The 23,437-nt window shown below is 36.6% G+C and overlaps 1 protein-coding gene and 2 non-coding genes across 3 annotated transcripts in view; all 3 read left to right on the top strand.

The window, feature by feature from the left end:
* Positions 1–21: 21 nt before the first annotated feature.
* Positions 22–94, top strand: TRNAF-GAA (transfer RNA phenylalanine (anticodon GAA)). Its single transcript has one exon. It is a non-coding gene; the product is annotated as a tRNA-Phe (tRNA).
* An 881-nt stretch (positions 95–975) lies between these two features.
* On the top strand, positions 976–1,047 carry TRNAT-CGU (transfer RNA threonine (anticodon CGU)). Its single transcript has one exon. It is a non-coding gene; the product is annotated as a tRNA-Thr (tRNA).
* Positions 1,048–6,410: 5,363 nt separating this feature from the next.
* LOC149415344 (uncharacterized) overlaps positions 6,411–23,437 on the top strand; it is a 231,510-nt gene continuing 214,483 nt past the window's right edge. The window contains exons 1-2 of the mRNA XM_089642201.1: positions 6,411–6,667; positions 7,232–8,016. Of these exons, the coding sequence (XP_089498327.1) occupies positions 6,493–6,667; positions 7,232–8,016 (960 nt within the window). The 5' untranslated portion in view covers positions 6,411–6,492. The remainder of the gene's footprint in view (positions 6,668–7,231; positions 8,017–23,437) is intronic.

Here is a 23,437-nt window from a genome sequence, read left to right on the forward strand (position 1 = left end):
ATAAGGTAGACCTCGATATCAGCCGAAATAGCTCAGTTGGGAGAGCGTTAGACTGAAGATCTAAAGGTCCCTGGTTCGATCCCTGGTTTCGGCATTCTTTTTTGTTGACGTTTTTTTTAAATACTGTTTCTTTTATGAAGGGATTTTTCAATAACAAATTATAATTACGAATTAATCTTCATCTCTGACAGTAAAGATCGACATGCTTACCAAAGCAGTTGGAAGCGTCTGTTGTTCGTAGTAGCGATGCATGGCTGGCCCTGAAACAAACGGCGCCTGGCGCAAGTAAAATTTTGGCGCCCCTTGTCAAAACCTGTATACGCCTAGGTAGGTGAACACAATTACATTAATTAATCAATTACATTTGGATTTGTGTTTTCGTGAAGCGCAGTTTTAATGAAAAATAATTTCAAAGAGGATGTGCTAGGTGAGGTATCATCAACGCCTTGACGCCCTGTAGCGATGGGCACAATCGTGATAATAATATCCATTCCGAAATGGTCGTAATCATTTCAACAATTTTAATTGTTCCAACACTTCATGGTGGACAATCGGTTATCACGGAATCAAGTCTAGTCGATTTTCAAATACGAGAAACGTCAAAAATCGTAGAATTTTCATCTTTGAGAACGTCAACATTGATTCGGAGACCCAATCCCAGAAAATCGCTTCTCAATGAGAGGTTTTATTTCTATGGTTCCACGAAAGAGCAGTGATAAAACAACATTGAATAAAAGTAAAGAAAATAAACATACAACAAAACCTAACCTATTATTATCATGTTCTGTTTGGCCTAAGTTCTTTTTTTATCCGGTTTGTCCGGTTACCTATTACGAGATAATTAAAAAAATATCTTGGACGACCCTCATCACTAGTTTATGGTAATTTTGGTAGATGATGCCTTCAATGCGACGAATGGACACGATATTGGTGGTCCTTAGTTTAAGTAATTCATTTAGGCGCCGCGTCTCATCTGCCTCTTTAGCTCAGTGGTAGAGCACTGGTCTCGTAAACCAGGGGTCGTGAGTTCAATCCTCACAGGAGGCATCAACTTATCCTTTTTTTAATATAACTCGTTGTACAAACTCTACATTTGTCCATTTTTATTTTAGTATTTTTCTGTTTGAAACAAAATTAATCCTTTATGAACATTCTTCATCAATTTAAATTAAATTATTTTATTGGCATCCGTGTAAATTATTTTAATATTTATCATTATATTTTTTTTATTTAATTTTATGTGGTGCATTCCTTTGATAAAACAAAAAAGGTTAAAAAAATTCTTGCCGCTATACTGCCATCTGTTGAAAACTTATGCAACCCAAGGTATCTTGGCTTTTATTTATTTATTTGGACATTCTCAGTACATTTTACTACAAATTATATCTTTCTAAATTAAATTATACAATGTTAATATACCTATTACGTATATCTTTAAATGTATTTTTAATTTCGTAGGTGTGAGTAGTGTAAAGAATACTAGATAGGAAGAAGGTGTGTGGAGAGTGGAAGAGTTTATTGTTCATTTTATAAATCAATAAGTACATGAAGCTGACGAATCGCAATTGATTATTAATATAGTACGTAGTATGCCTGGTACGTCTCATTGGAACATTTAAATTTAATCTCTCTCTCTCTCTCTCTCTCTTTAAAATAATGTGTAAATAATGTGTCTGTAATCTAAAATAATGTGTAAATCCTAAGAAAGAATGAATATAATTATAGTACCTAAGTACCTATAGTATTTGCTAAAAGTTACATAAATTTACCTAGGGGGTTACCCCAAACGTTGCGTTTAGGCATCAATTTTCTAGACGCTCTGGTGAGTGTCTTGGACGGGTTGTTTCGGAGAATTTGAACAATTCATCAAATTTCAACGTTCATTTTCAACTTCTGTGAAAGATTTTTTCAAGTTCTGTTTTTGTTTCAGTTTTGTCAAGCAACTAGCCTACAATGGTATAATAACAGAACTTGAATTGGACTTTCACAGAACCCGAAAATGAACGTTGAAATTTGATGAATTGTTCAAATTCTCCGAAACAACCCGTCCTAAGTGTATACTATCAAGTTATAATGATGGTTCCAATTGATAAAAAAAATCATTGAAGTAATGGGTTAATTAATATTCGGTCGTCAACGTGCATGCATAGTTTAATTTGTGTTAAATATACATGTTTTAGAAAATGTGTTTTAAAAGTATTGTTTTCAGTCAATTTTTTGTCAATTTTCAAGATTTGTGGCAATGCGATAGATTTTTTGTTTGTTTTTAATTGAAAAAAATCGTACAGCAAAATGACAGAGATATATACAGAGTGTACGTGCTGTTACACTTTGTATATAAATATATTTGTATTTGTCTAAGCTGTTTGTTTATTACAAAATAAATTAAATAATTTAAAACCCTACCCATTACATCAATGACCCATACTGTTTTTCAAGTCCTTCATCCTTGTAGTTATTTCTCTTGCGAATAGAGCTGAGTCACGCGGCTGCTTTATTTGGTAAAAATTACAAATACACAACGAAACGTTTTATGCAAACATGCTTCCATTTGTCACGAGGACATTTTTATTTCCTCCGACGAAAGGAACACCTTTGGAATAAATAAAATCCCTTTCGTTCTTTCTAGGTTATCCACAAGGTGAGGCAAATTATATTCCTAACATAACCTCACTCAAAGTTAAAATGAAGCTATTTAGCTACCAGTGTTGTTTTGTGTACAAACTTTTCAGACACTCTATTTATATGTAGCTATGTTTTTATGGACACTCGTGACGTGACTGCCAAAAGAGGTTATTTGGAATCGCCACTCTGTTTTCGCACATTCATGAAGGTACTTCACGGAAAGTATAATTTATCGTACCACTGCTCGGAGCTTGGATTGCTGGGTTTTCACGAAGAGCAGGGAAAGGGTATGGTCCTGTCACTGAGAACTTAGTTGGAACCTATCTTTGTGTTCCTAGATCATAAGACGAATTCGAATAATCCGAGAAATTGTCAGATGTACCAACTAGGACATTGCGAAAAACGGATTCTGGACAAGAATATATTTCATAATATATAAAGTTGATTCCTGCAAAACGACCCCCAAATCAAGAGATTGGTAATAACAAAAAAAGTAATAACTAAATTTTAATGTAAATATTTCATGTGAAATTTCATGGAATTTACAAAAAATTCCAAGTGGCACATCACTAGGGCATGTTGAGATGTTGGAAATTAAAACAATACACGTTTCGCATCATAATTTATTGAAAAATGTTCAGACTTTCAAGGTTAAATATACTTCATAAAGGTTGTGAAGCATCGCAGAAATAATTTAGAAGTAAGAAAACATGTATTTATACGTTTCCGCCAGAACGCATGTGCTTTGCGACTATTGCGAGCTGTGAAGTCACTGAACTACTAAAGATTCAAGTTCGTGGACTCAGACCCCTAAATTTAATCGTGAAATCGAGTATCTAAACATGGAAGAAGTTCGACTTTTAAATTTAATCTTGTAATCGATTATGTAAACATGGAGGAAGTTCGACTTTATTTAATCTTGTAATCGATTATGGAGGAAGTTCGACTTTTAAATTTAATCTTGTAATCGAGTATCTCAACATGGAGGAAGTTCGACTTTTAAATTTAATCTTGTAATCGAGTATCTAAACATTTTTAGCGATTCAATTGAGGTTTTTTGTCCACTACTCCACATTTTACCTAGACTGTTCTCTACACTTTTGCAATATATAGACGCAATGGGGAATAGCTCGTAGATACCGCAGATCCGTTGTACCTAATGTCCGGACTGCGAGACGGTATTTCAGCCTAGACTCGCCGGGAGAATTTTAATTAGCCAGCCTTTTCGTTTTCTAGCGTCACCCGGGCACGTCCCGGCGTGCCGTGACTATCATTGGGCACCGGTGGGGCACGCCGCGTCGTGCCTGGCATACCAGAGCTACGGAACCTAACGTTTCAATTTGGTCGCGTCGGAATTCTGCCCGTTCTTTGAACAAATCCCAACATTCCAGTGTGGACGAAATAACAAACGGTTCTCAGCGCCCTGTCCTGAATTGGTGTCTCAGTTGAGAGAAAGACGTGGATTGGATTTGGCACAAGTTTGCACCGTGTTAGATGTTTGGATCAATTGATAGACATCCAAAACGGTAGATCGGCTTCTCAGGGAAAGAGGAATAAAACCAAATGGCAAGCAACGGGGCACATAGTGGCTGAATTGGACATGATCGGCATGTACCTACCCGAAATGATTTTTGTTGTTGTCATTCATGATTTCTCAATTAACCACTGACACTAAAAATTACACCCGGAATCTAATTAATCTGTAATGGGTCGCAAACAGAGACGTACGGGGCGTACTTAAGCATTTTAAATCTATTTTTTTAATTAAGGCGACGCACTACGTAGCAATGCAAAATCATGTGTTTTTGGTTTGAAAATTTGGTCGCTTAGAGATGTTTCAGATGCTTTCATTTAATACTGCGAGTAGAATACATTCTGACCTTTAAAATAATCGAGTATTTTTTAGATAAGTCTTTTTATAAGCTCAGAAAAAAATAATGTATAAGGCCTATGAAAACTGCTTTAAAGTTCAAAATCTCTTACTTACGAACCCATTTTAGGTTATGATTTTATTGTATAATGTGGCAAATTAAGTTATTTATAAAATGATCGGAAAAAAATAAATATTTACGCCTGAACATCCACAAAATAAAATAAAAAGCACTTTTTGGCAATGTTTTTTTCTTGCATAAATCAAAACAGGCGGATGGTGTTAAGCGGGAATTAAAACCTCATCGCCATCTACGTAAGGGGTGTTATTGATATTGATTTAAAATATTACACGACGTAGTGCATCGCCATTAATGAATTTATTATACTAGAATTAAAACATTTTAATAATTAAATGTGTTGTCTTGGTTCAAACAGAACAATTTTATCCAATTTTTTTTTCCCAATTTGTTGCCTTTAATGAGGAGGGATATATACGATACTATTAGACAAACTAATCCCTAGATTCCTACCCACTCTTTATACCTTTTCCTTTCCAGAAATTCCGTTCCTTACTCTCCTTAAAAAGACCCTCCACGCAGCATCCCCAAGGGTCCCCTGTGTGGTGTTAATGTAAAAAAAAACTGCTCCCAACCGTCTGGAGCCAGTGAGACTTTGGCATCCCCAATTGTTGTATGTTGTGAGGCTGAAGGTAGTGGGGGAGGCCCCGACGAAAATAATTTCCCTCAGCGCCTATGTCATCTTTGGGGATGCTCTGTTAAGGGTCTTTTTAAGCAGATGAAGTTTCGGAAAGGTAAAAGGCATGAGAGTAGAGTAGGAATCTAGGGATCAGCGTGTCGAGGAGTGACGGACACATGAATACGTCCCTCCCGCTGCGGCGAGAGGCGATGGGTCGAGAAACCATTTGGAGAGGTCAAAGGGTCTCCACAAAACCAGCCTCTCCCTGTCTGGCACAACACGCAGGTAGTGGGCAGGCGCATCCAAACAAGTTACATATGTAACCTATTTAACCTAGTTTTGTTTCATCACTTTTCATAACTTTATAGCACTTTTTATAGGTGTGTTGAATTGTCATTTTGATGAGTTATCCTGTCACCATCCTGAACACATCTTACCCGATTAATCCGGACTAAATCATCTAACGAACCACATGGAATGACTTATGGCATAGGTGTTTAATTGCAATTGAAGATATCTACTACAGAGAGAATTTTATATACCTATGTTGAACCGGTCGGTGGCCGAGTTGACATCGCGCTTGGGTCCCACTCAGGCGTAGTGTGTTCAATTCCTCGGCTGGCTAAGTCCTCCATCACAACACAAGCAACATTTTCAGCTTACTGCGGTGGTAGTAGGAGATTTTCAAATATTGTCAGGTTATTCGTAACCCGGGAATGTTTGTCTTTCTTTTTAAAAAGAAAATAAAAACACACAGTATCATAAGGCAAGCGTTTTGGTTTGAATTAGTTTTAGACGTGTCCAACTATTATAGTATTTAAAAAAATAAGAATTTTAATTTCAGAGACATCCGATGCTCCTAGCACTATTACATTATGCACATTTCAAACTAGTGATATATCGATTGTAATGCGTGCTTACCGCAGAATATAAGAACTCTTAATATTCACAGATGTTCTGAACCTAAGAGAATTAAAAAAGCCAAAGTTGTATTTTGAAATTTAATTTAGTAACTCAAAGGAGTAGTTCCCTAAATTTCTCTCCCTGAATATAGGGAAATTTCATCATCGTCGAAAACCGCAGTGCGGGGAAAGCAAGCGGTTGGCCGCCCGCAGCGGCTACCTGCTCGTACCTATTGCACATACACTTTGTATGGCAAACTCCAGAACGTTCTTTGTTCGTCAGTCTCGTGCGGTTAGCCGTCGCGTTTGGTTGTTTCGTGCCGTGCCTGCGGTTGATTTTTAGTACCGCGCCTGCGGTTTGTTGTTTGGTACGTGCCTGCGGTTGCGTTGCGTAAGAATGAACATCGACACTGGGCGTCTGATCGAAGAGGTCTCCAAAAGGAAGTGCTTGTGGGACGTTTCCGACGAAGAATATACGAATCGTGCGCTGAAACTTAGAGTTTGGGCTAGACTGACCAAGAAACTCATCCCAGCTTATGAGCGATTGGATGATTTGGAAAAAAGTAGCATTGGTAAGAAATAACTTGTTTTATTTGCAAGTATATTTAAAATGCTGATTTTTAATCGATACACCACAAATAGAAGGTTTTTCCCATTGACAACAGAATCAAGGGAGATCAGCCATTTTCATTGGTCCGCAAATATTATGTCACCCATACTACTGCAAATCGTTATCTACGTACTGCAGCTTCCAGCCATTGTTACACACAATCTGCATGCTTCTTTCTATGCCTTATCTCCCTTTCTTCTGTGGTTCTGCCGCTGAGAGCTCCATCCTGCTTTCTACGTTTATGAGAACATGAGAAAGGGGAGAGGATGGGCCTTTATCATTCATATATTATCAACGGGAGTAAAACCAAAGGATAGTTCACTTCTGCCATTCTCCTGCTGTCTCTCTTTAGGTTCTTACGTATGAGAAAGCGGTGTTCCTAACTCCTATACATTTTAGCTATCTTAATGTCTTACACGTACGAGTATATTGTTCCTTTAATGGTCTTCTCCTATTCCTGCATGTCTTTCCGAATTGTGCAAGTTACCCAGTCTTATAAAATAACAAACTTACACCTTTGTTTTAGTAACGAAGGTGCAACAACGGTGGAGAAACGCTCGGGACAGCTATGGAAAAGTACGCCTCGCTAAAAGAAAGCAAAAACCTCTACCAGGCATGAAGCAAAAAAATTACATATTTTATGAACAAATGCGATTTCTGGATAAGTTGGAGAAGCTTAAAAGCAGCGAATCAGCAGACACAGTGGAGACCAGTCTGGATAACACCGAAATAGAAATGAACTTTGATAACGAATCAATAGAAAAAATGGAACCCTGTCCAGAAAGCTCCGAAATAGAAATTAACAATGATAATGATGACGGTAAAGATGTATTAAAAAAGCTAAAACCAAATAAAAAATACAAAATCAAAACCATTGAAGCAGTAGACATGGTCGAGGCATTCCCTGAAATCTTCATGGAAGAAACCAATGAAAGTCAAGAAGTTTTCAAAAAGCTGCCACCAAAAGAAACATCCAAAATAAGAAAGAGGAGTAATGAGTTATCACAAAAGCGTTTGATTAATATGACGAGTAAGGAATCCAACAGCCGAAATGATGACGATCTTGCTTTCTTCATCTCATTGCTGTCGATGGTGAGGCAGTTGAATTCACGGGATAAATTGGCGTTTAGGTCTCAAGTTATGATTAATCTCATGGAAATATTTGAACACCCTAATCGTATCAGTTACGCTGCGGCCAGCGGTAGTGCTTCGAGCAGGAAGAAAACCTCGTCACTGTTAAATGCAACACCGAAGACAACTTTAGATAAGATGGGCACCAATCCTCGCAGCTCAAGAAAAGCAGACATTGAGGTAAGTCAAATGTTTTGTTAGGTTGAGCAAACTTAGGTGTGTAAATGGGGACGATTTTTGTAATGACAATGAGGTGAATTACGGCTATAATTTTACAAGACAGGAAGCGGTATGAATTAAATGGAGACATAGACTATTATATTTCGTTTCGTATAAAACTGTTTATTAAAAAATTTGCAAGCCTAATATATTTTTGAAACGCTAAATGTTTTTTTTTTTTTTTAACATTATTTCTGGCTTTCACCCTTCAAGGGTGTTCTTGGCCATCATTTAAAATTATTGAGAAATGAAAGGTGAATTTAAATATTAATTTTATTTAAATAGGCAAATTTCAAAATTATAATGAAAATTGGAGTCGAGTTCAGACTTAGAAGAGACGAGATGTTGAATGGAGGGGAGGCAATTTTAGATAAGGCTTGATAGAATAGAGGATATTTGTTTAGAGAGGGACAACCAAAAAATATGTGATCTAAAGTTCCCACTTCTAGACCACAGAATGTACAATCTGGGGAGTCAACAACGTGAATTTTAAAAAGATGGGAAGGAACGGAACAATGTCCGATCCTCATTCGAATGAGTGAAGAAATTTCTTTTTTGGAAAAATGAGGGAATTGCTGAAACCACGGTTTTGATGGAATAGTCCTTTGTATTGAGGCATAGCAGGCTCCCTTGGATTGACTAGCAATGTGCCAATACTCCGACCAAACATTGCGGGATCTATCTTTGATGATGGAAAAAATGTCAGATAGGGGAATGTGGTTTACGAGGGTAACAACAGGGTTGGACGCTCCTTGTTTTGCCAAGGCATCCGCAATATCATTACCCATGATACCAACATGTCCAGGAATCCAAATCAGAGTTACAGTTTTACCATAGCTTTGAATGGAGGCTATCATCTCTCGAATAAGGCATACAAAGTGATCATCAGGATGAAGAAGAGGACTGGATTTAAGTTTTTGGAGGGAACTGAGAGAGTCAGAGAGAACGAGGGAATGTTCAAAATTATTTTTGATTATATATTTGAGAGATTCTATTATAGCAATGCACTCGGCTGAAAATATTGAAAATTGATTTGAAATTGAATGAAATATTCTGTCATTAGAATTATTGTGGTAAACGTTAATACCTATACCACAGTTAGGAGAGTCGGGAGATTTGGATCCATCAGTAAATAAAAGAGAAAAGTTGGGCCATTTAGATGAAATAATGTCATTGAACATATTATTGACAGTTCGGGCCGGGAGATTGGAATGGCTTTTAAGGATTCCGATCCCTTCTATTATTGTTGGGGATAGGGTGACGTGACTATATTTTAATTTGTATAAGGGTAGTAGATCATTTTGGATGATGTGAAGCTCTGAGAGAGACTTAAAATTTTTACAGATGTCAGGAAGAGGTTTAGTTGAAGCTCTGTTTGTAGATGAATGGGTTGAGTCAATGAACAACGAGACGCTGGGGATAACCTGATGACATTTAGAATTTAAACATTTAAGAACAAATTTGTCAGCAAATAGTTGACGCCTTAAATAAAGAGGAGGATCAGAACATTCTACTTGAAGGGAATTGATGGGTGACGATTGCATCGCTCCAGTTATAATTCGCAAAGATTTAGATTGAATTTTGTCTAATTTATCAAGTACATTTTTTGAGGCAGTACTAAAAAGTGGGCAGGCATAGTCAAGATGGCTTCGAATAAGTGCGTTGTAAAGCAACTTAATGCAAGTAGGGTGAGCACCCCACCAAACGCCAGATAATGATCTGATGATATTTAAATTTTTTTCGCATTTAGTAACTAAATTATTAATATGTGAAGACCATTTAAGTTTCCTATCAAATGTTACTCCCAAAAATTTTACTTCAGAAGCGTTGGGGATTGGAGAATTTTTAAATAAAATTTGAACGGGGGGGGTTTTTATGGCGGTTTGAGAAGGTGACACACTGAGTCTTTTGGATTGAAAGTTCAAGACCATTTAACGTGAGCCATGTGCAAAGGGCATTCATGGCTTCGTTAAGATATTTGACGGCGAGAGGGATGATTTTGGATGATAAGAAGAAAGCTATGTCATCTGCGAACTCAATAACTTTTACTTGTGGGGGAATAGCGACATGCATATCATATGTGTATATATTATACAGTAAGGGGACGCTAAATGTTGTTTCATATTATTATTTCAAATTTTTCGGGAGCGTCTACAGTAATTTTTTTCTGTGGAAACTGAAAGCGCGATATTCTCTCTTCATAAAACAGTTTTATTTAATAATATTTATAAAAACACGGTCTCATAACTTGTATGACATTGCGTCTGGCTGGGTGATCTCTTAAAAAGACTACGGATGTTTGTTGTCTTTGAAGAGTATCTACCGAAATTGAGGGGTTAAAGAAAAATATATGTTGAAAAAAATCAACAGGTTAAAATCATTTTTTTTTAGTATAATCGTTATATATTTGTATTAAAAGAAGTATACGTATATTTTTTTTGGTTTGACTGAGGATTGAACTTTGCTCCCCAGGAACACTGGCTCTTAACTGCTGTATACTTTTAAAATGTTTTTTCAAAGATTTCGAAAAATATATGTACAAATAGGATAGGATCTTCCTCCACAGTGACTGGAGTCAATAACGCCTATGTCAAATTCTAGTACCTGGATAATACCTACATTTATTTCGTATATTAACTGGTGTAAATTTTTATTTATGAAATATTTACAATGTCATCACATTTTCACCAAAAGTTTATAGAATTCATTGTCATCGAACAACGAGTCTATCTGCCGAGTTTCAACTCGATCGGATGTCGGGAGGTGGGTTAATTTCCACTTAATTCATTCAATCAAGCAAACAAAATCTAAATTAAAATGTATAGATGAATTTGAAAAAAAAAACAGATAAATTTTATCTTTATGTAGATAAGGTAAAATTAAACTATCTAGGGTTATAAAAATAACACAAAGAAATAATAAAATATAAAACAACATGAAAATGAGAAAAAATAACAGAAAAAGCCTATCTAGAGGTTTTAGCATTAAACAGCCAAATTGGTAGACCAGCCTCACTAGGAGAACCTGTGCTGAGGTGTTCGCATGTTTTAGATAAAGTGTTATTCTGCCGTCATAAGTAAAAACACATTAACTTTTATTGTAGAGGTCAGTAGCAGGCGAAGAACATTCTAATTATTATATAGACACAATGTAGTGAAAATAATAGAAAAGGATATTACATGAAATGAAACAGTTAAATTGAATATCATATTATTAAAATAAGACAGGATATAACATGAAAAGTTCAATTCAGAATCATACCAAACAACATAAAAAAATGATAATATTATAAGTTTTTTTTTTAAATAGTATATACATAGATCAAAGTTGACATTTTTATTGGTAACCAAAGTGGGCGAGGTAGATTCTAAATTTCAAATAAAAATATATAATTTTTAATATTTTCAGTACATATAATGAATTTATGCCGCCATTACAATGGAGTAAATTTTAAATTAACGTGTACATTTTAAAAATCTTTTTTTTAATTGCTCTTCTAGTAAGAAATTAAAACTGTTGTGACTGATGAAATTTATTAATTTTATATTATTTATTATATTAATTTGTTACTTTCCATTGTCATTTTATGAACAAATGCCACAGTTAATTGTTATTCTGTGACATTAATTATGGTATATTTATACCGTCGATAATTCAATAGATAAATAAATTGCAAGTTTCTTCATAGAATGCACTTTCAGTTCCACCGCGTGTACCTAACTGCATCCAGTAATTGCCTTTAGAGCGCTTCGAGGGCGTCGCGCCGGTGCATACATCGACAATGTGACACGATTGCTTCTGTCACAGGTCTGGTAATCTCTGTCTGGTAATCTCTGCAACAGTTACAGTTACTTGTGACAGTGCTGAGTAGCGGTCGACATCATTATTTACATGACCCGCTTATGATATAATTTTATTTATTTTTACATTCAAAGTGTGTGGGTTATATTGTTACTCTTTTAGTATTGTCCTTTGATACTGATGATGTGTACTTTGATTGTGCGTAAAGTCGCAATGATCAAAGGTATCTACCTACCTTGAACAGTACCGACAATTATTTTCTGTATTAACCGCTGTAAATTTTTATTTATTAAATATAATGTATGATTGCCACCAAAAGTTGATTGAGAACTCAGCGGCAACGTTGTCGCTACCTTCATGGACCAAACTTCCTTCCCTTCCCCTACAATCAATTACCTTCGTGCTCTGTCTGTCTCGCGGTAAGCAGTGACAGGTGTGCTATACACATATGCTCTACTCTCCACGAGGCGGAGACACCCGGCGAACACGAGCCCGGCGGCATTATGCCAGGTATCCGGCATGTGGGCTCATATTGTTGTGTTATGTAATCGCGTATTATACATTTTACACCTTTACCACAATACTGCGGGTTCCATTTTTTATGACAGGTTTTTCATTTCGTTGTTTTTTATGTTGTTCAAATTGAATATTGTTCGTAATTTGATGGCCAAGCGGTTAATGCGGTACGGATAGTATCGGACGCAAAATGCTTTTCAGATGAACTTTCTTGTTATTCCTTTTACAGAAAGTTTTTTGAATTAATCAAAGCCAAAATGTTATTTATGGCATGCAAATAAAAAAAAACAGTAATCGTAAAATTTTCCCAAATATTACATTTAAAAATTGTTTGTTCATATACTATCGGACAACGACAGGTAGTTTCGGACAAATGATCTCTCCTTTTTTTATTTGGAATAATTGTATAGTACCGGACCAGGTACGGCCCGTCCTAATTGCAAGATTAGTGCAATTGTATAACGCTCTCCTAAATTTTGGAATGACTATTTGCCAATCAATAAAGTACCAAAAGGTAAGTAGGAGTTTATGTTTTCTTACATTATTAAGGGGACTTTAAGGAAGATTGGAATAATATTCTAATTTGATAATTATTTTTATTAATTACGATTTTTTTTAAATTAATCTGAAACCACCCTATTTGATCCCACCACCGTTCCATGGAGTCTTTCAGCTCCCCCGATTTACCCTCTAGAACGCCACCATTTGCGATCTGTAATTAATGTTGAGCATAAAGGAATTATAGAGCTAATTAGATTCACTATTTTTGTCAGTAATTACATCTCGTTCGTCAGCTGGTTTGTATAGTTGATAGTAAATATGTATACACATACCAGCATCCCTTCTACAAAAAGTCACCGACTGCCATATGTGGATCTCATTTAAAAAAAAAATTACATATATCCAGGGTTTTCCAATAAGAGGTGTTATTTTAAATAGCCTACTATTTCGGTAGATGTTACTTTTAAAGCTGTCATTTTTTGACATTTGACAAGTAAAAACTACGCCGTTAATTAAAATGGAACGATACACGCTTTATTCACGGATTCTTGCAGCATTTCATTTTATTTAACTTAATTTCAATTTCAATTTGTATCTAATATTTATATATTTTTTTGTAATATCTGCATTAACTGTACAGCGCCCCTGAGGTGATATTTCGCAAAAGCGGCGCTATAAAAATCATCCAATAAATAAATAAATAATAAATAAATAAACAACGCATTGAAATTATTAAAATTCACTTGAGTGAATCAAATGCAAATCATCTTGAGTGATGGGGCCCATTTTCACCTCGGTGGCTTCGTCAACAAGCAAAATTGTCGCATCTGAGGTTCGGAAAATCCAAGATTTATTGTTGAAAAGCCTCTCTATCCTCAACGTGTGACTGTTTGGTGCAGTTTATGGACATTGGACCTTACTTTTTCGAAAATGAGGCTGGAGCAACAGTTACGGTGAATGGATTGCGCTATCGAGAGATGATTAACGATTTTTTACTGCCGGAATTGGATGGTATTGATCTGGACAACGTTTACTTTCAACAAGACGGCGCTACGTGCCACACAAGCAACGAAATCATTGATCTTTTACGATTGAATATCAAAATAACACCTCTTATTGGAAAACCCTGTGTAAGCCTTTTGATTACAAAATTATCAATTTTCTATTGTTGTAACAGGTTTATTTGTTCATAATCAAAACCAGGCTATTATTAGATATCTGGAATGGGTACACAAATAAGTAATTAAACTGGTAGATACCAGACTATTTTTGTTGTGACTATAAATGACTAGACCAGTAGACAGGCACTTAAACTGTTACGTGCGCGGTGTCGGCCGTCACTCGTATTATCAGCTTGATAACAGATAACCGTTCCAGTGTTATTGTTGCAACCCGTAATGAGAATGAGGTTAGGCGCCAACTTAAATAACCTTATCACACTTTTATTTATAGCGCTAAATTATTTATCAAAACAAGAAGCATGATGTTGATTCGTGCGCTAATTTTCGCACGATTCAGTATATTGATAACTTTTCAGTACCTAGTTGAATTCAAGGATAAACTCTAATAATTATTATCACAGTTTTGTGTACATATAGCTCACTCTTTATATTAATAATGGTATCATATTTATCAGCATTTGAACCCGTATTATGTTTGTCGCAATTTTAAATGGATAATTTGTTATCTCCTCGTTTACGCTAGTGACGATTTGAAAGATGACGTAATAGTCATAACGAGAAGAATAAGAAATAAGGGAGGAAAAATGCGTGAAAGATAACAATAAAATAAATATATAGGTACTTTGTGCGAATGATTGCCGATTTGTGCTATTTTAAGAGGAAAACAAAAAAGTTTTGATGGATATAAAATTAAGTCAAGCTATGCTAAGCGGTACAACCATATGGCCCGGTATATCAGTCAGTGTCCTATGACAATCCTCGCTCAAATTTAAGCGGACTAAATATGCCGTTCAGGCTTTGCTAAGCGGCAGAATAGTTTTTAGACGCCGAGGCGCTAGCAGTCAGTCACATGTCAAACTAGATGTTTACTTTGGTTTTACTTTAATAATTTCATCTCACCGAAATGTACTTATATTGTCTAATTTTATCAGTATGGACGATTATATTCATCGAGGGATGGGGAATGTCGATGTTATTAATTTATGATCAATGTAAAATAGTCTGTCTAAGGATTTTTGAATTTCAACGTCAAGAGAGCTTGTTTTCAACGGTTAGTTCGTCATAATTTCTTGAGGAATCCAGCAAAATAAACCCCATTTAAAATTGGCATCCTAGCACATAGCACCATGCTGATTAAAGCGGGGAACTTTATCAAAAACCAACTTGTAAATGCTGCCGTCGGAGTCGTTGAAAATTTGAAAGCTCACGATGACAGTAAAGAGCATAGATATACTACTCACGTAGACAGTAGTTTGGTTTTACAACTAAAACAAAAATTATTTCATTTCATTCCTTCTTGAAATCTTGGCGATAGGTAGGCTTACTTTGCGACCTATGTACGGATTATATTCAAAGCCGTGCTAAGCTCGACATTCGTACCAAGCTGAGCTTAAAATTAACTGATATACCGGGCCTATAAGAGTCTTGTTTGCATCCGGAAAACGATTTTACATTTCCAGGTTTTCTGCTGTTTCCCTCTAGTTTCTTTTGCTTAAGGCTGCGGATAGAAAAGCCTCCTCGGTGGTTATTCAAGATTTTTTATAAGCTTCGTGGAGGTTATTGTCAGTGGCATGTGTTTGCCACTTACTTACTACCCGATGTTGTAAATATGCGGTTTGGCCAGATTGTCAAAACCAAAAATATCGTCGAATATGGGTTGATTCGGTTTTTTTTTAAATACTTATTTGTGTATTTATTTATTGTTATCAAAGTTTAATTTATAAATTTCATTTTAATGTTGAGTTTTTCTTTTATACCTTCAATTATATTATTATTCCTATTTTCACAAAAAACAGTATATTTATACAAGTTCTGATGTGTTATTACTACCTCTATGATTTACTTATTTTTGCTTCCGACATAATTTGTATGTAAGATCAAATGACAAATTTATGCTGTTTGCTTTTCTTTGATTTGTAAAGCCCCGGTTTTGTGAAAAATCATCTCAAGTGGCGCATAATATGATGCATAAGAAGGAATGCGAAATGTCTTCAATGATCCTTTTCATATTTTTTTATTGTGATATATCATATATTTTTTGCAACATCATTCACGAAAGAAAATATAGAAATCTTAAGAAAACGCAGATTGTTTTTTAATGAATAAATATTTTTCATCCTTCTCGGAGTCGATATCATTGACAGATTTTTATGATCGTATGTGTGTAACGGGTAATCCTCTACTTCAGATATTGGAGCCAAAAGTTTGTTTATCAGTTAATAGGTACTTTTAAAGATTCATAACTCATACATGATGCAGTAAGCTGAAAAATCGTTCCAGTTTTTGCTGCTTCATATTACTTACGTATTACCAACACATCTTGCATATTAAATTACGACCATCAGAGTGCGAAGACCGACGTCACATGACCGTGATATTGTAACTTTTTATACGTTAACAACGCCATGTACCGGTTCGAGAGTAGAATATTTCGGAAGCAGCACGCGTGACGGTTCTGCCTTGGAACACGGGAGACTCGGAGTGACTCGCGGTTCGTGGACGTTCACGGCCCGTATCAAACCTATCCAACCAGACTGCGGCTACTACTCTTGTGCTCATCACGATTTGATTTTTTTACATTAGCTCCACACAGGAGGCCCTGAGGAAAATAATTCCCCTCAGGCCCTAGGCCCTTGGGGATGCTGTGTGGAGGGTCTTTTTATGAATGGAAGGGATGGAAAAAGGTATGAGGGTTGGGCAGGAATCTGGCGGTCAGCGTGTCAACCATCCCCCCCACTGCGGTGCAAGACGATGTTCCGAGAGACACTGGAAAGATCACAGGACGCATCTGTCGCCAAGACCCGAACAAACCTCACCACATAAACACAGATACCTCTGCGACGTCACCAATGTAGCGAACCACTTGGGGTGACCTATAGCAGAGGTGTTGGTTATCATGGTATTATGGTAGTACCCATATTCGCCTCCAAAATTGCTTACCTTTAATGCTGCAAAAATCTCATCAATTTATGTGTTGATGCTCACATTCACTGCGACGTATTTTCTAAAACATTCACTGGATGCTGCAAATTACACCAAATTTAAATAAAGAATAAAACTGATACAAATTCATCTTTTCCTAAAAAAATACTTATAATTTGTTGGTACACATTGAAGATGTTGATAAACAGTCGCAAAAATTACGTGGCTTCACCGGAAGTGAAACAATAACATGCGAATTTCAATGTCGAGCAAAGTAAAGCTGCATTCACACGGCGTTCCTATCACATTATTTTTATATATTTTTTTTCATCGAATCATTACAATCTTTGTAGGTATTGTTTTGGCAATTTATCTTTTATCTAAATATATAAAAATCAAATCTTGTCTGTGTGTGGTGTATGTGTATGTGTGTCATGAAGTTTTCTTATCATTTACCGTATTATATAATCCGTACGCGCTAGGCGCGTTCTCAGCACCACGCTAAATTACGTAATACGCGCCAGGCGCGTTTTCAGCACCCAAAATACACGCAGAGTACAAAGTACGATGAGTTGAACTAATAAGAAGTATCAGATGCAATAATTGTCAATCAAACGTCGACATTGAAGCAATCATGAACCGATTATGAAGACCTATCGTGAACAATCACGTATCAATAATGAATCAATCATGAATCAACCATGAATCAATTACAAATCTATATCAATGGTCACAAACTCCGCACCTATAATAAACATGATCGATCGTCTTGGGGTGATTTTAAAATAAATGTTTTAAAATTTTTAATTTATTTATTTAACTACTTTAAAGATTGGAAACCCCTGATGTAGACACATAATTATTGCGTGAGTGGCACAGTCTGGTGATCCTGCATGCGCATCGGTCAGGGCAGAGAAAGCAAAAGTCGAACACGGTGCGCATTACATATAATTTATTTAATATCATCCAGAGGTTTTATTTTTATGTGAATACTGGACAAAAGTCCGTTGTTTCTATGTGGTGTGGGTGAAGAGAGTAGAATATATGCATTTATTTATTAGATACTAAAAAATACAATAACAGAACAATGAATCTTTGACTGTCCAACTGGGAAGGTTTCACGTTTCAGGACAATCACATTGATATGTTTAGTTCGTATGAAGCAGGTAATGTGACACAATTAGATCATTAGATTAACTAACTAACTAACTAACCATCACGCCGTTTCCCCGCAGGGGTAGGCAGAGAGGACGGACCGCCAAACAACTCGGTCTTGGCACACACTCCTTGCCTCATTCACATTCATACATCGTCTCATACATACTCTTCTATTATTCTGACTCTTGACATGGCCCGACTCGAGTATCTGATTCACTTGATCGTGCCATGTCTTCCTCGGGCGTCCCCGACTTCTGCTACCATTCACATTTGCATCATATATCCTCCTTACACTCCTATCTTCGCTCATTCGCTCTACATGCCCAAACCATCTAAGCGTCCCTTTCTTAATCTTACTCATTACGCTTACATCAGCCTTGCACTCTTTGCGGATCTCCACATTCCTCACACGATCAAACATGGTTTTACCACACATACGCCTCAGGGATCTCATTTCAACAGCATTTAATCTACTTTCATCCTTTCTTTGCCAGTTCCATGCCTCACTTCCATACATCAAGGTAGGTACCAGCACTCCGTTGTGGACTGCTAACTTCGCTTCTTTGGACAATTTTTTGTTAGCGCCTACGGCGTTTAGTCCTCCATTAACGGAATTACCTGCATTTACCCTTCTTTCGATATCTCTGTCAGCCTTCCCATCTCTCGTAAACATACTTCCTAAATACACAAACTCATCCACCTGCTCCAAGTATTCCCCATTCACAATTATATTGCACACTGTTTTCGTACTCTCTCTTTCAAACACCATTACTTTAGACTTACTTACATTCATCATTAACTCATTCTTCATGCATACTTCGTTCATCCTAGACACGAGAGACTGTAGATCATCTATACTATTAGCAATCAGCACCGCATCATCAGCATACAACAGGCAACATACTTTAAAATTATTCAAATTCGCGCCCAATCCCACCTCTTTCAATTCTTGCATACAATTATCCATGTATAGATTGAATAACCACGGTGACATTACGCAGCCTTGTTTAACACCTTTTGTGATATCAAACCACCCCGTAAAACCACCGTTTACCCTAACACATGCAACGCTTCCCTCATACAGAGACGCAATTGCCTGAATCAGATTCGTATTCACTCCATACTTGGACAACACCTTCCATAGCTTTTTCCTGTCGACTCGGTCGTATGCTTTTTGTAAATCTACAAAGGCACAGAAAAGTTTCTGGTTTTTTGCCAGAAACTTCTCAGTGAGCATACGCAATGAGAAGATCTGGTCCATGCACCCCCTTCCACTCATGAAAGCACCTTGCACATCCCATATTTTATCCTTTGTTTCCTTTCTTACTCTTTCAATCAAAATTCTACCATACAGCTTGCCAACTGAACTAAGCAGGCTAATAGCCCTATGATTCCCACATTCCATACGTGACCCTTTACCTTTGTATAATGGCATGATCACAGCCCTTCTCCAATCTAAAGGCGTGTAACCTTCCTTTAAACATTGGTTAAAAAGATTGCACAACCATGTGAGAATTACACGGCTACCTCCTTTAAAATATTCAGCAGCAATATTGTCAAACCCAACAGCTTTACCATTCTTCATACATTTAATCGAGCTTTCTATCTCATCCATGCTAATTTCGGTAACATTCACTCCATCGTCATTCATATCTGATTCGCCACTGGAATCACTGTCATTCACTTCGCTTTCGAAGACTTCCTCGAAATAATTCATCCATCTCTCTTTTATTTTTTCCTCATTCGTCAACATTTTTCCATCTTTTGATTTTATCACTTTCATGCTTCCGTTTTCTGGGCCACTCCGGGACCTTTTGACTTCTTTCCAAAACAACTTAATGTTTTCTTGGAAATGGTTTGTCATTTTCATTCCTTCTTCCTCTTCCAGGCGTTTTTTTCGTTCTTTCACTCCAACTCTTACTTTTTTCTTACATTCCTTATATACTTCTTTCGCTCGATACTTCTCTTCGCTGGAAGCACTGCCAGCTGCAATCAGACACAACCATGCTTTCTTCTTTTCTGAGACCAGTGCTTTAATCTCATCATCCCACCATGCATCACCTTTCTTCCTACCTTGCGTACTTATTCCACAAACCTCCCTAGCAGATTCACAAAGACACACTTTTATGTGGTTCCATGTTTCGTCTATGCTTAGACCATCCATTTCCTTCGCATTCAATCTTATCTCTGCACAATTCACATACTTACTTCTCACATTATCGTTTTGCAGTTTTTCTATTTTGACTCTTGTCGGAGCTGGTACCGTTTTCACTTTAGAGCGCCAACCGCGAAAGAGGTTTACTCTCGACACTACAAGAAAGTGGTCAGTTTCGACCTCAGCCCCTCTGAAAACTCTTGTGTCCTCGGTAACAGCTCTCAACCTAGAGTCAATTACTACAAAATCAATAATTGACCTCTCATTTCCTCTTTCCCACGTATATTGGTGGATACCTTTATGATCGAAGAAAGTATTCGACACAAACAGGTTCCACTCTAAACATACTTCAAGCATTCTGTTCCCGTTGTCATTCGTTCTTTTATCCCCAAACATACCTAAGACCGAATCAAATCCGTCACGTCTAATTCCCACCCACCCATTCAAATCGCCTGCCATTATAATCCTTTCGTTCATATTTTTTAGTCTCATTACAACATTCACACCAGTCCAAAAATCATCTTTCACTTCATCGCTTTCAGAATTAACAGGGGCGTAGCAAATAACAAGAAACACCCTTGTCAAACCGATTTTAAATCTGATCCACATTATTCTCGGACTTACACATTCATACTGCAACATACATTCAATCATTCTGGGAGACAGTAGCGCTGCAACACCTTGACAAGCCCTCTCCGTATCTGGTCTCCCAGACCAAATGACGAGCCTATCATTATGCTGCATTGTACCGCTACCTTTTTTCATACTCTCTGTTATACAAAGTACGTCCAAACATTTGCTCACCATAGTATCACACAGTTCGTTCATCTTTCTTTCCATTCCTCCTCTAATGTTCCATGTACCAATTCGACATTGATCACGTTCCGTCCTCCTCTTTGCGCCACCGAAGGGTTGGCGATGTGATGGATAGCGAACCTCATCGACATCTTTGTCGGCCATTCCCTTCCAAGTACTACTTAAACATCTTAATTATACAACTTATCATATCGTTACACACATAAAACAAATAATACATATTTATACGCTTAATATAACATTTAACTTAACAAATAAACTACCACTAAAAATAGTTATTTTATCACTATATAATTGTTTTAAAACACTCCATGTAGACAGCAAACCAAAGAGCGCGGGTTCATTCCGATTTCATCCTTCATTTCCGATGTCATTATTCCACGCGCGGAAGGGCACGAGCGGTGGGGAGCGGAGGTTGCGGCAGGGGTTGCATGAGTTGCCAAATGACTCTTTTCTTGTGCGGGTTCAGGGTAGATTCCGAGAAACGATGATTCTGTGGCCTAAGCAATGTCATATGGCCCACATTCTATAACGGCACTGAATAAGCACTGTATGCGTCGGACAGCGGGGTTTGCAGTATTGGTGCGGGTGGACGAGGGGCAAGGGGCAAGGGCCGAAGGGATGATCACATCTGGTGAATGTTCAAAGCACTGATCTCGTATTATAGGCACAGGAATTCACACATCTTAGGATTAACAAAATTATTTGTCACCTTTTCTTAAAGTCGTTATACGTCCACACTGGTCACAGTAAAATTAGTTTTTAGTACACTTAAGCATCTTAAATACAGTAAGGAACATTTATTGACACTTTTAAGGGCGGAATATATGAAATTTCACTTGTAATTGTCGAAGAAAGACGAGACCGACCAAAACGCGTCAGGCTGCTCCGAGAGCCCGACCTATTCGATTAACATTGTGGAAAATACTTTCATGTTTATAATAAAAGAGATAAGTTAGGTAAGCATCTTAATTTTTTTAAATTGTTTCTATGCTGTGCAATAATATATGTGTAAGAATCGGGTATGAGGTTAAACATGTTTGGCCGTAAGTAATATTTAATTTTATTTTATTTGAGTATATTTAGGAAACATACTGTAGTGAGAATTAATTTAGCATTTAAGGCGATGCCATACGTAGCAATGCAAAATCATGTGTTTTTGGTTTGAAAATTTGGTCGCCTAGAAATGTTTCAGATGCTTTAATTAAATACTGCGAGTAGAATACATCTTGGCCTTTGAAATAATCGAGTGTTTTTTAGATAAGTCTTTTTATAAGCCCAGAAAAAAATAATGTAAAGGTCTATGAAAACTGCTTTAAAGTTCAAAATCTCCTACTTACGAACCCATTTTCGGTTATGATTTTATTGTATAATGTGGCAAATTAAGTTATTTATAAAATGATCGAAAAAAAAAAAATTTATGCCTGAACATCCACAAAATAAAATAAAAGGCACTTTTTGACCATGTTTTTTTCTCGCATAAATCAAAACAGAATTTGATTTATTCAAGAAAAAAAGTTAAGCGGGAATTTAAACCTTATCGCCATCTACGTAAGGTTTGTTATTGACAGCGGCTCAATTTAAAATATTACACGACGTAGTGCATCGCCTTAAGATGTTGCGATGCCTACTCAGCTATTCCAAGTACAATTAATTTTGTGAGTAACAATAAACTCGCTACTGACTATTTATATATAATATATTTATATATTATATATAAATACCTCATACTTCGACTTTTGACATGTCTTATACAAGCCTAATATAAATTAGTTCAACTATTGTTACACTGGTATATATTTCTTTTGAATTATGCATTGTCTTACTGCATTTATATTAATAACTGCATCACTTGCAATAGTGTTTTTGTGGACACATTAATTCGTCGGCTTGGCGGCAAAGTCCACTAAGTCCCGTTTTTTCATGAAATGACTTAAGTATGAGGTCTTATGTAAAAAATCGTCCTCTTTCGACTGGCATACTCCATTAAGTCGTATATTTAATCGTTTTCGATTTAAACATATTTTTAAATTCACACTATGTCATAAATCCGATATTATTGGCAAGCAAAACACATTAAGTCAGACATTATACTCTAGGCGAAGGGCTCCATCTAACAAAACCGACGACGTTAGATTTTTAAAAGTGAAGCAACATATTGAAAGCTTTCCTTCAGTAGAGAGCCACTATACACGGAAATTCACAAAGAGGCAATATTTAGATTCCAAACTAACCATTGCAAAAATGCATGCACTGTATGAAGGGAAGTGTACAGAAGACGGTGATGACAATCCTGTTAGTCTTATAACTTACCGAAGAATATTCTGCCAGA

The sequence above is a fragment of the Hesperophylax consimilis genome, chromosome 18 (assembly GCF_061612785.1).
Source record: "Hesperophylax consimilis isolate HC1 chromosome 18, BYU_Hcon_1.0, whole genome shotgun sequence".
Taxonomy (NCBI): Eukaryota; Metazoa; Arthropoda; class Insecta; order Trichoptera; family Limnephilidae; genus Hesperophylax; species Hesperophylax consimilis.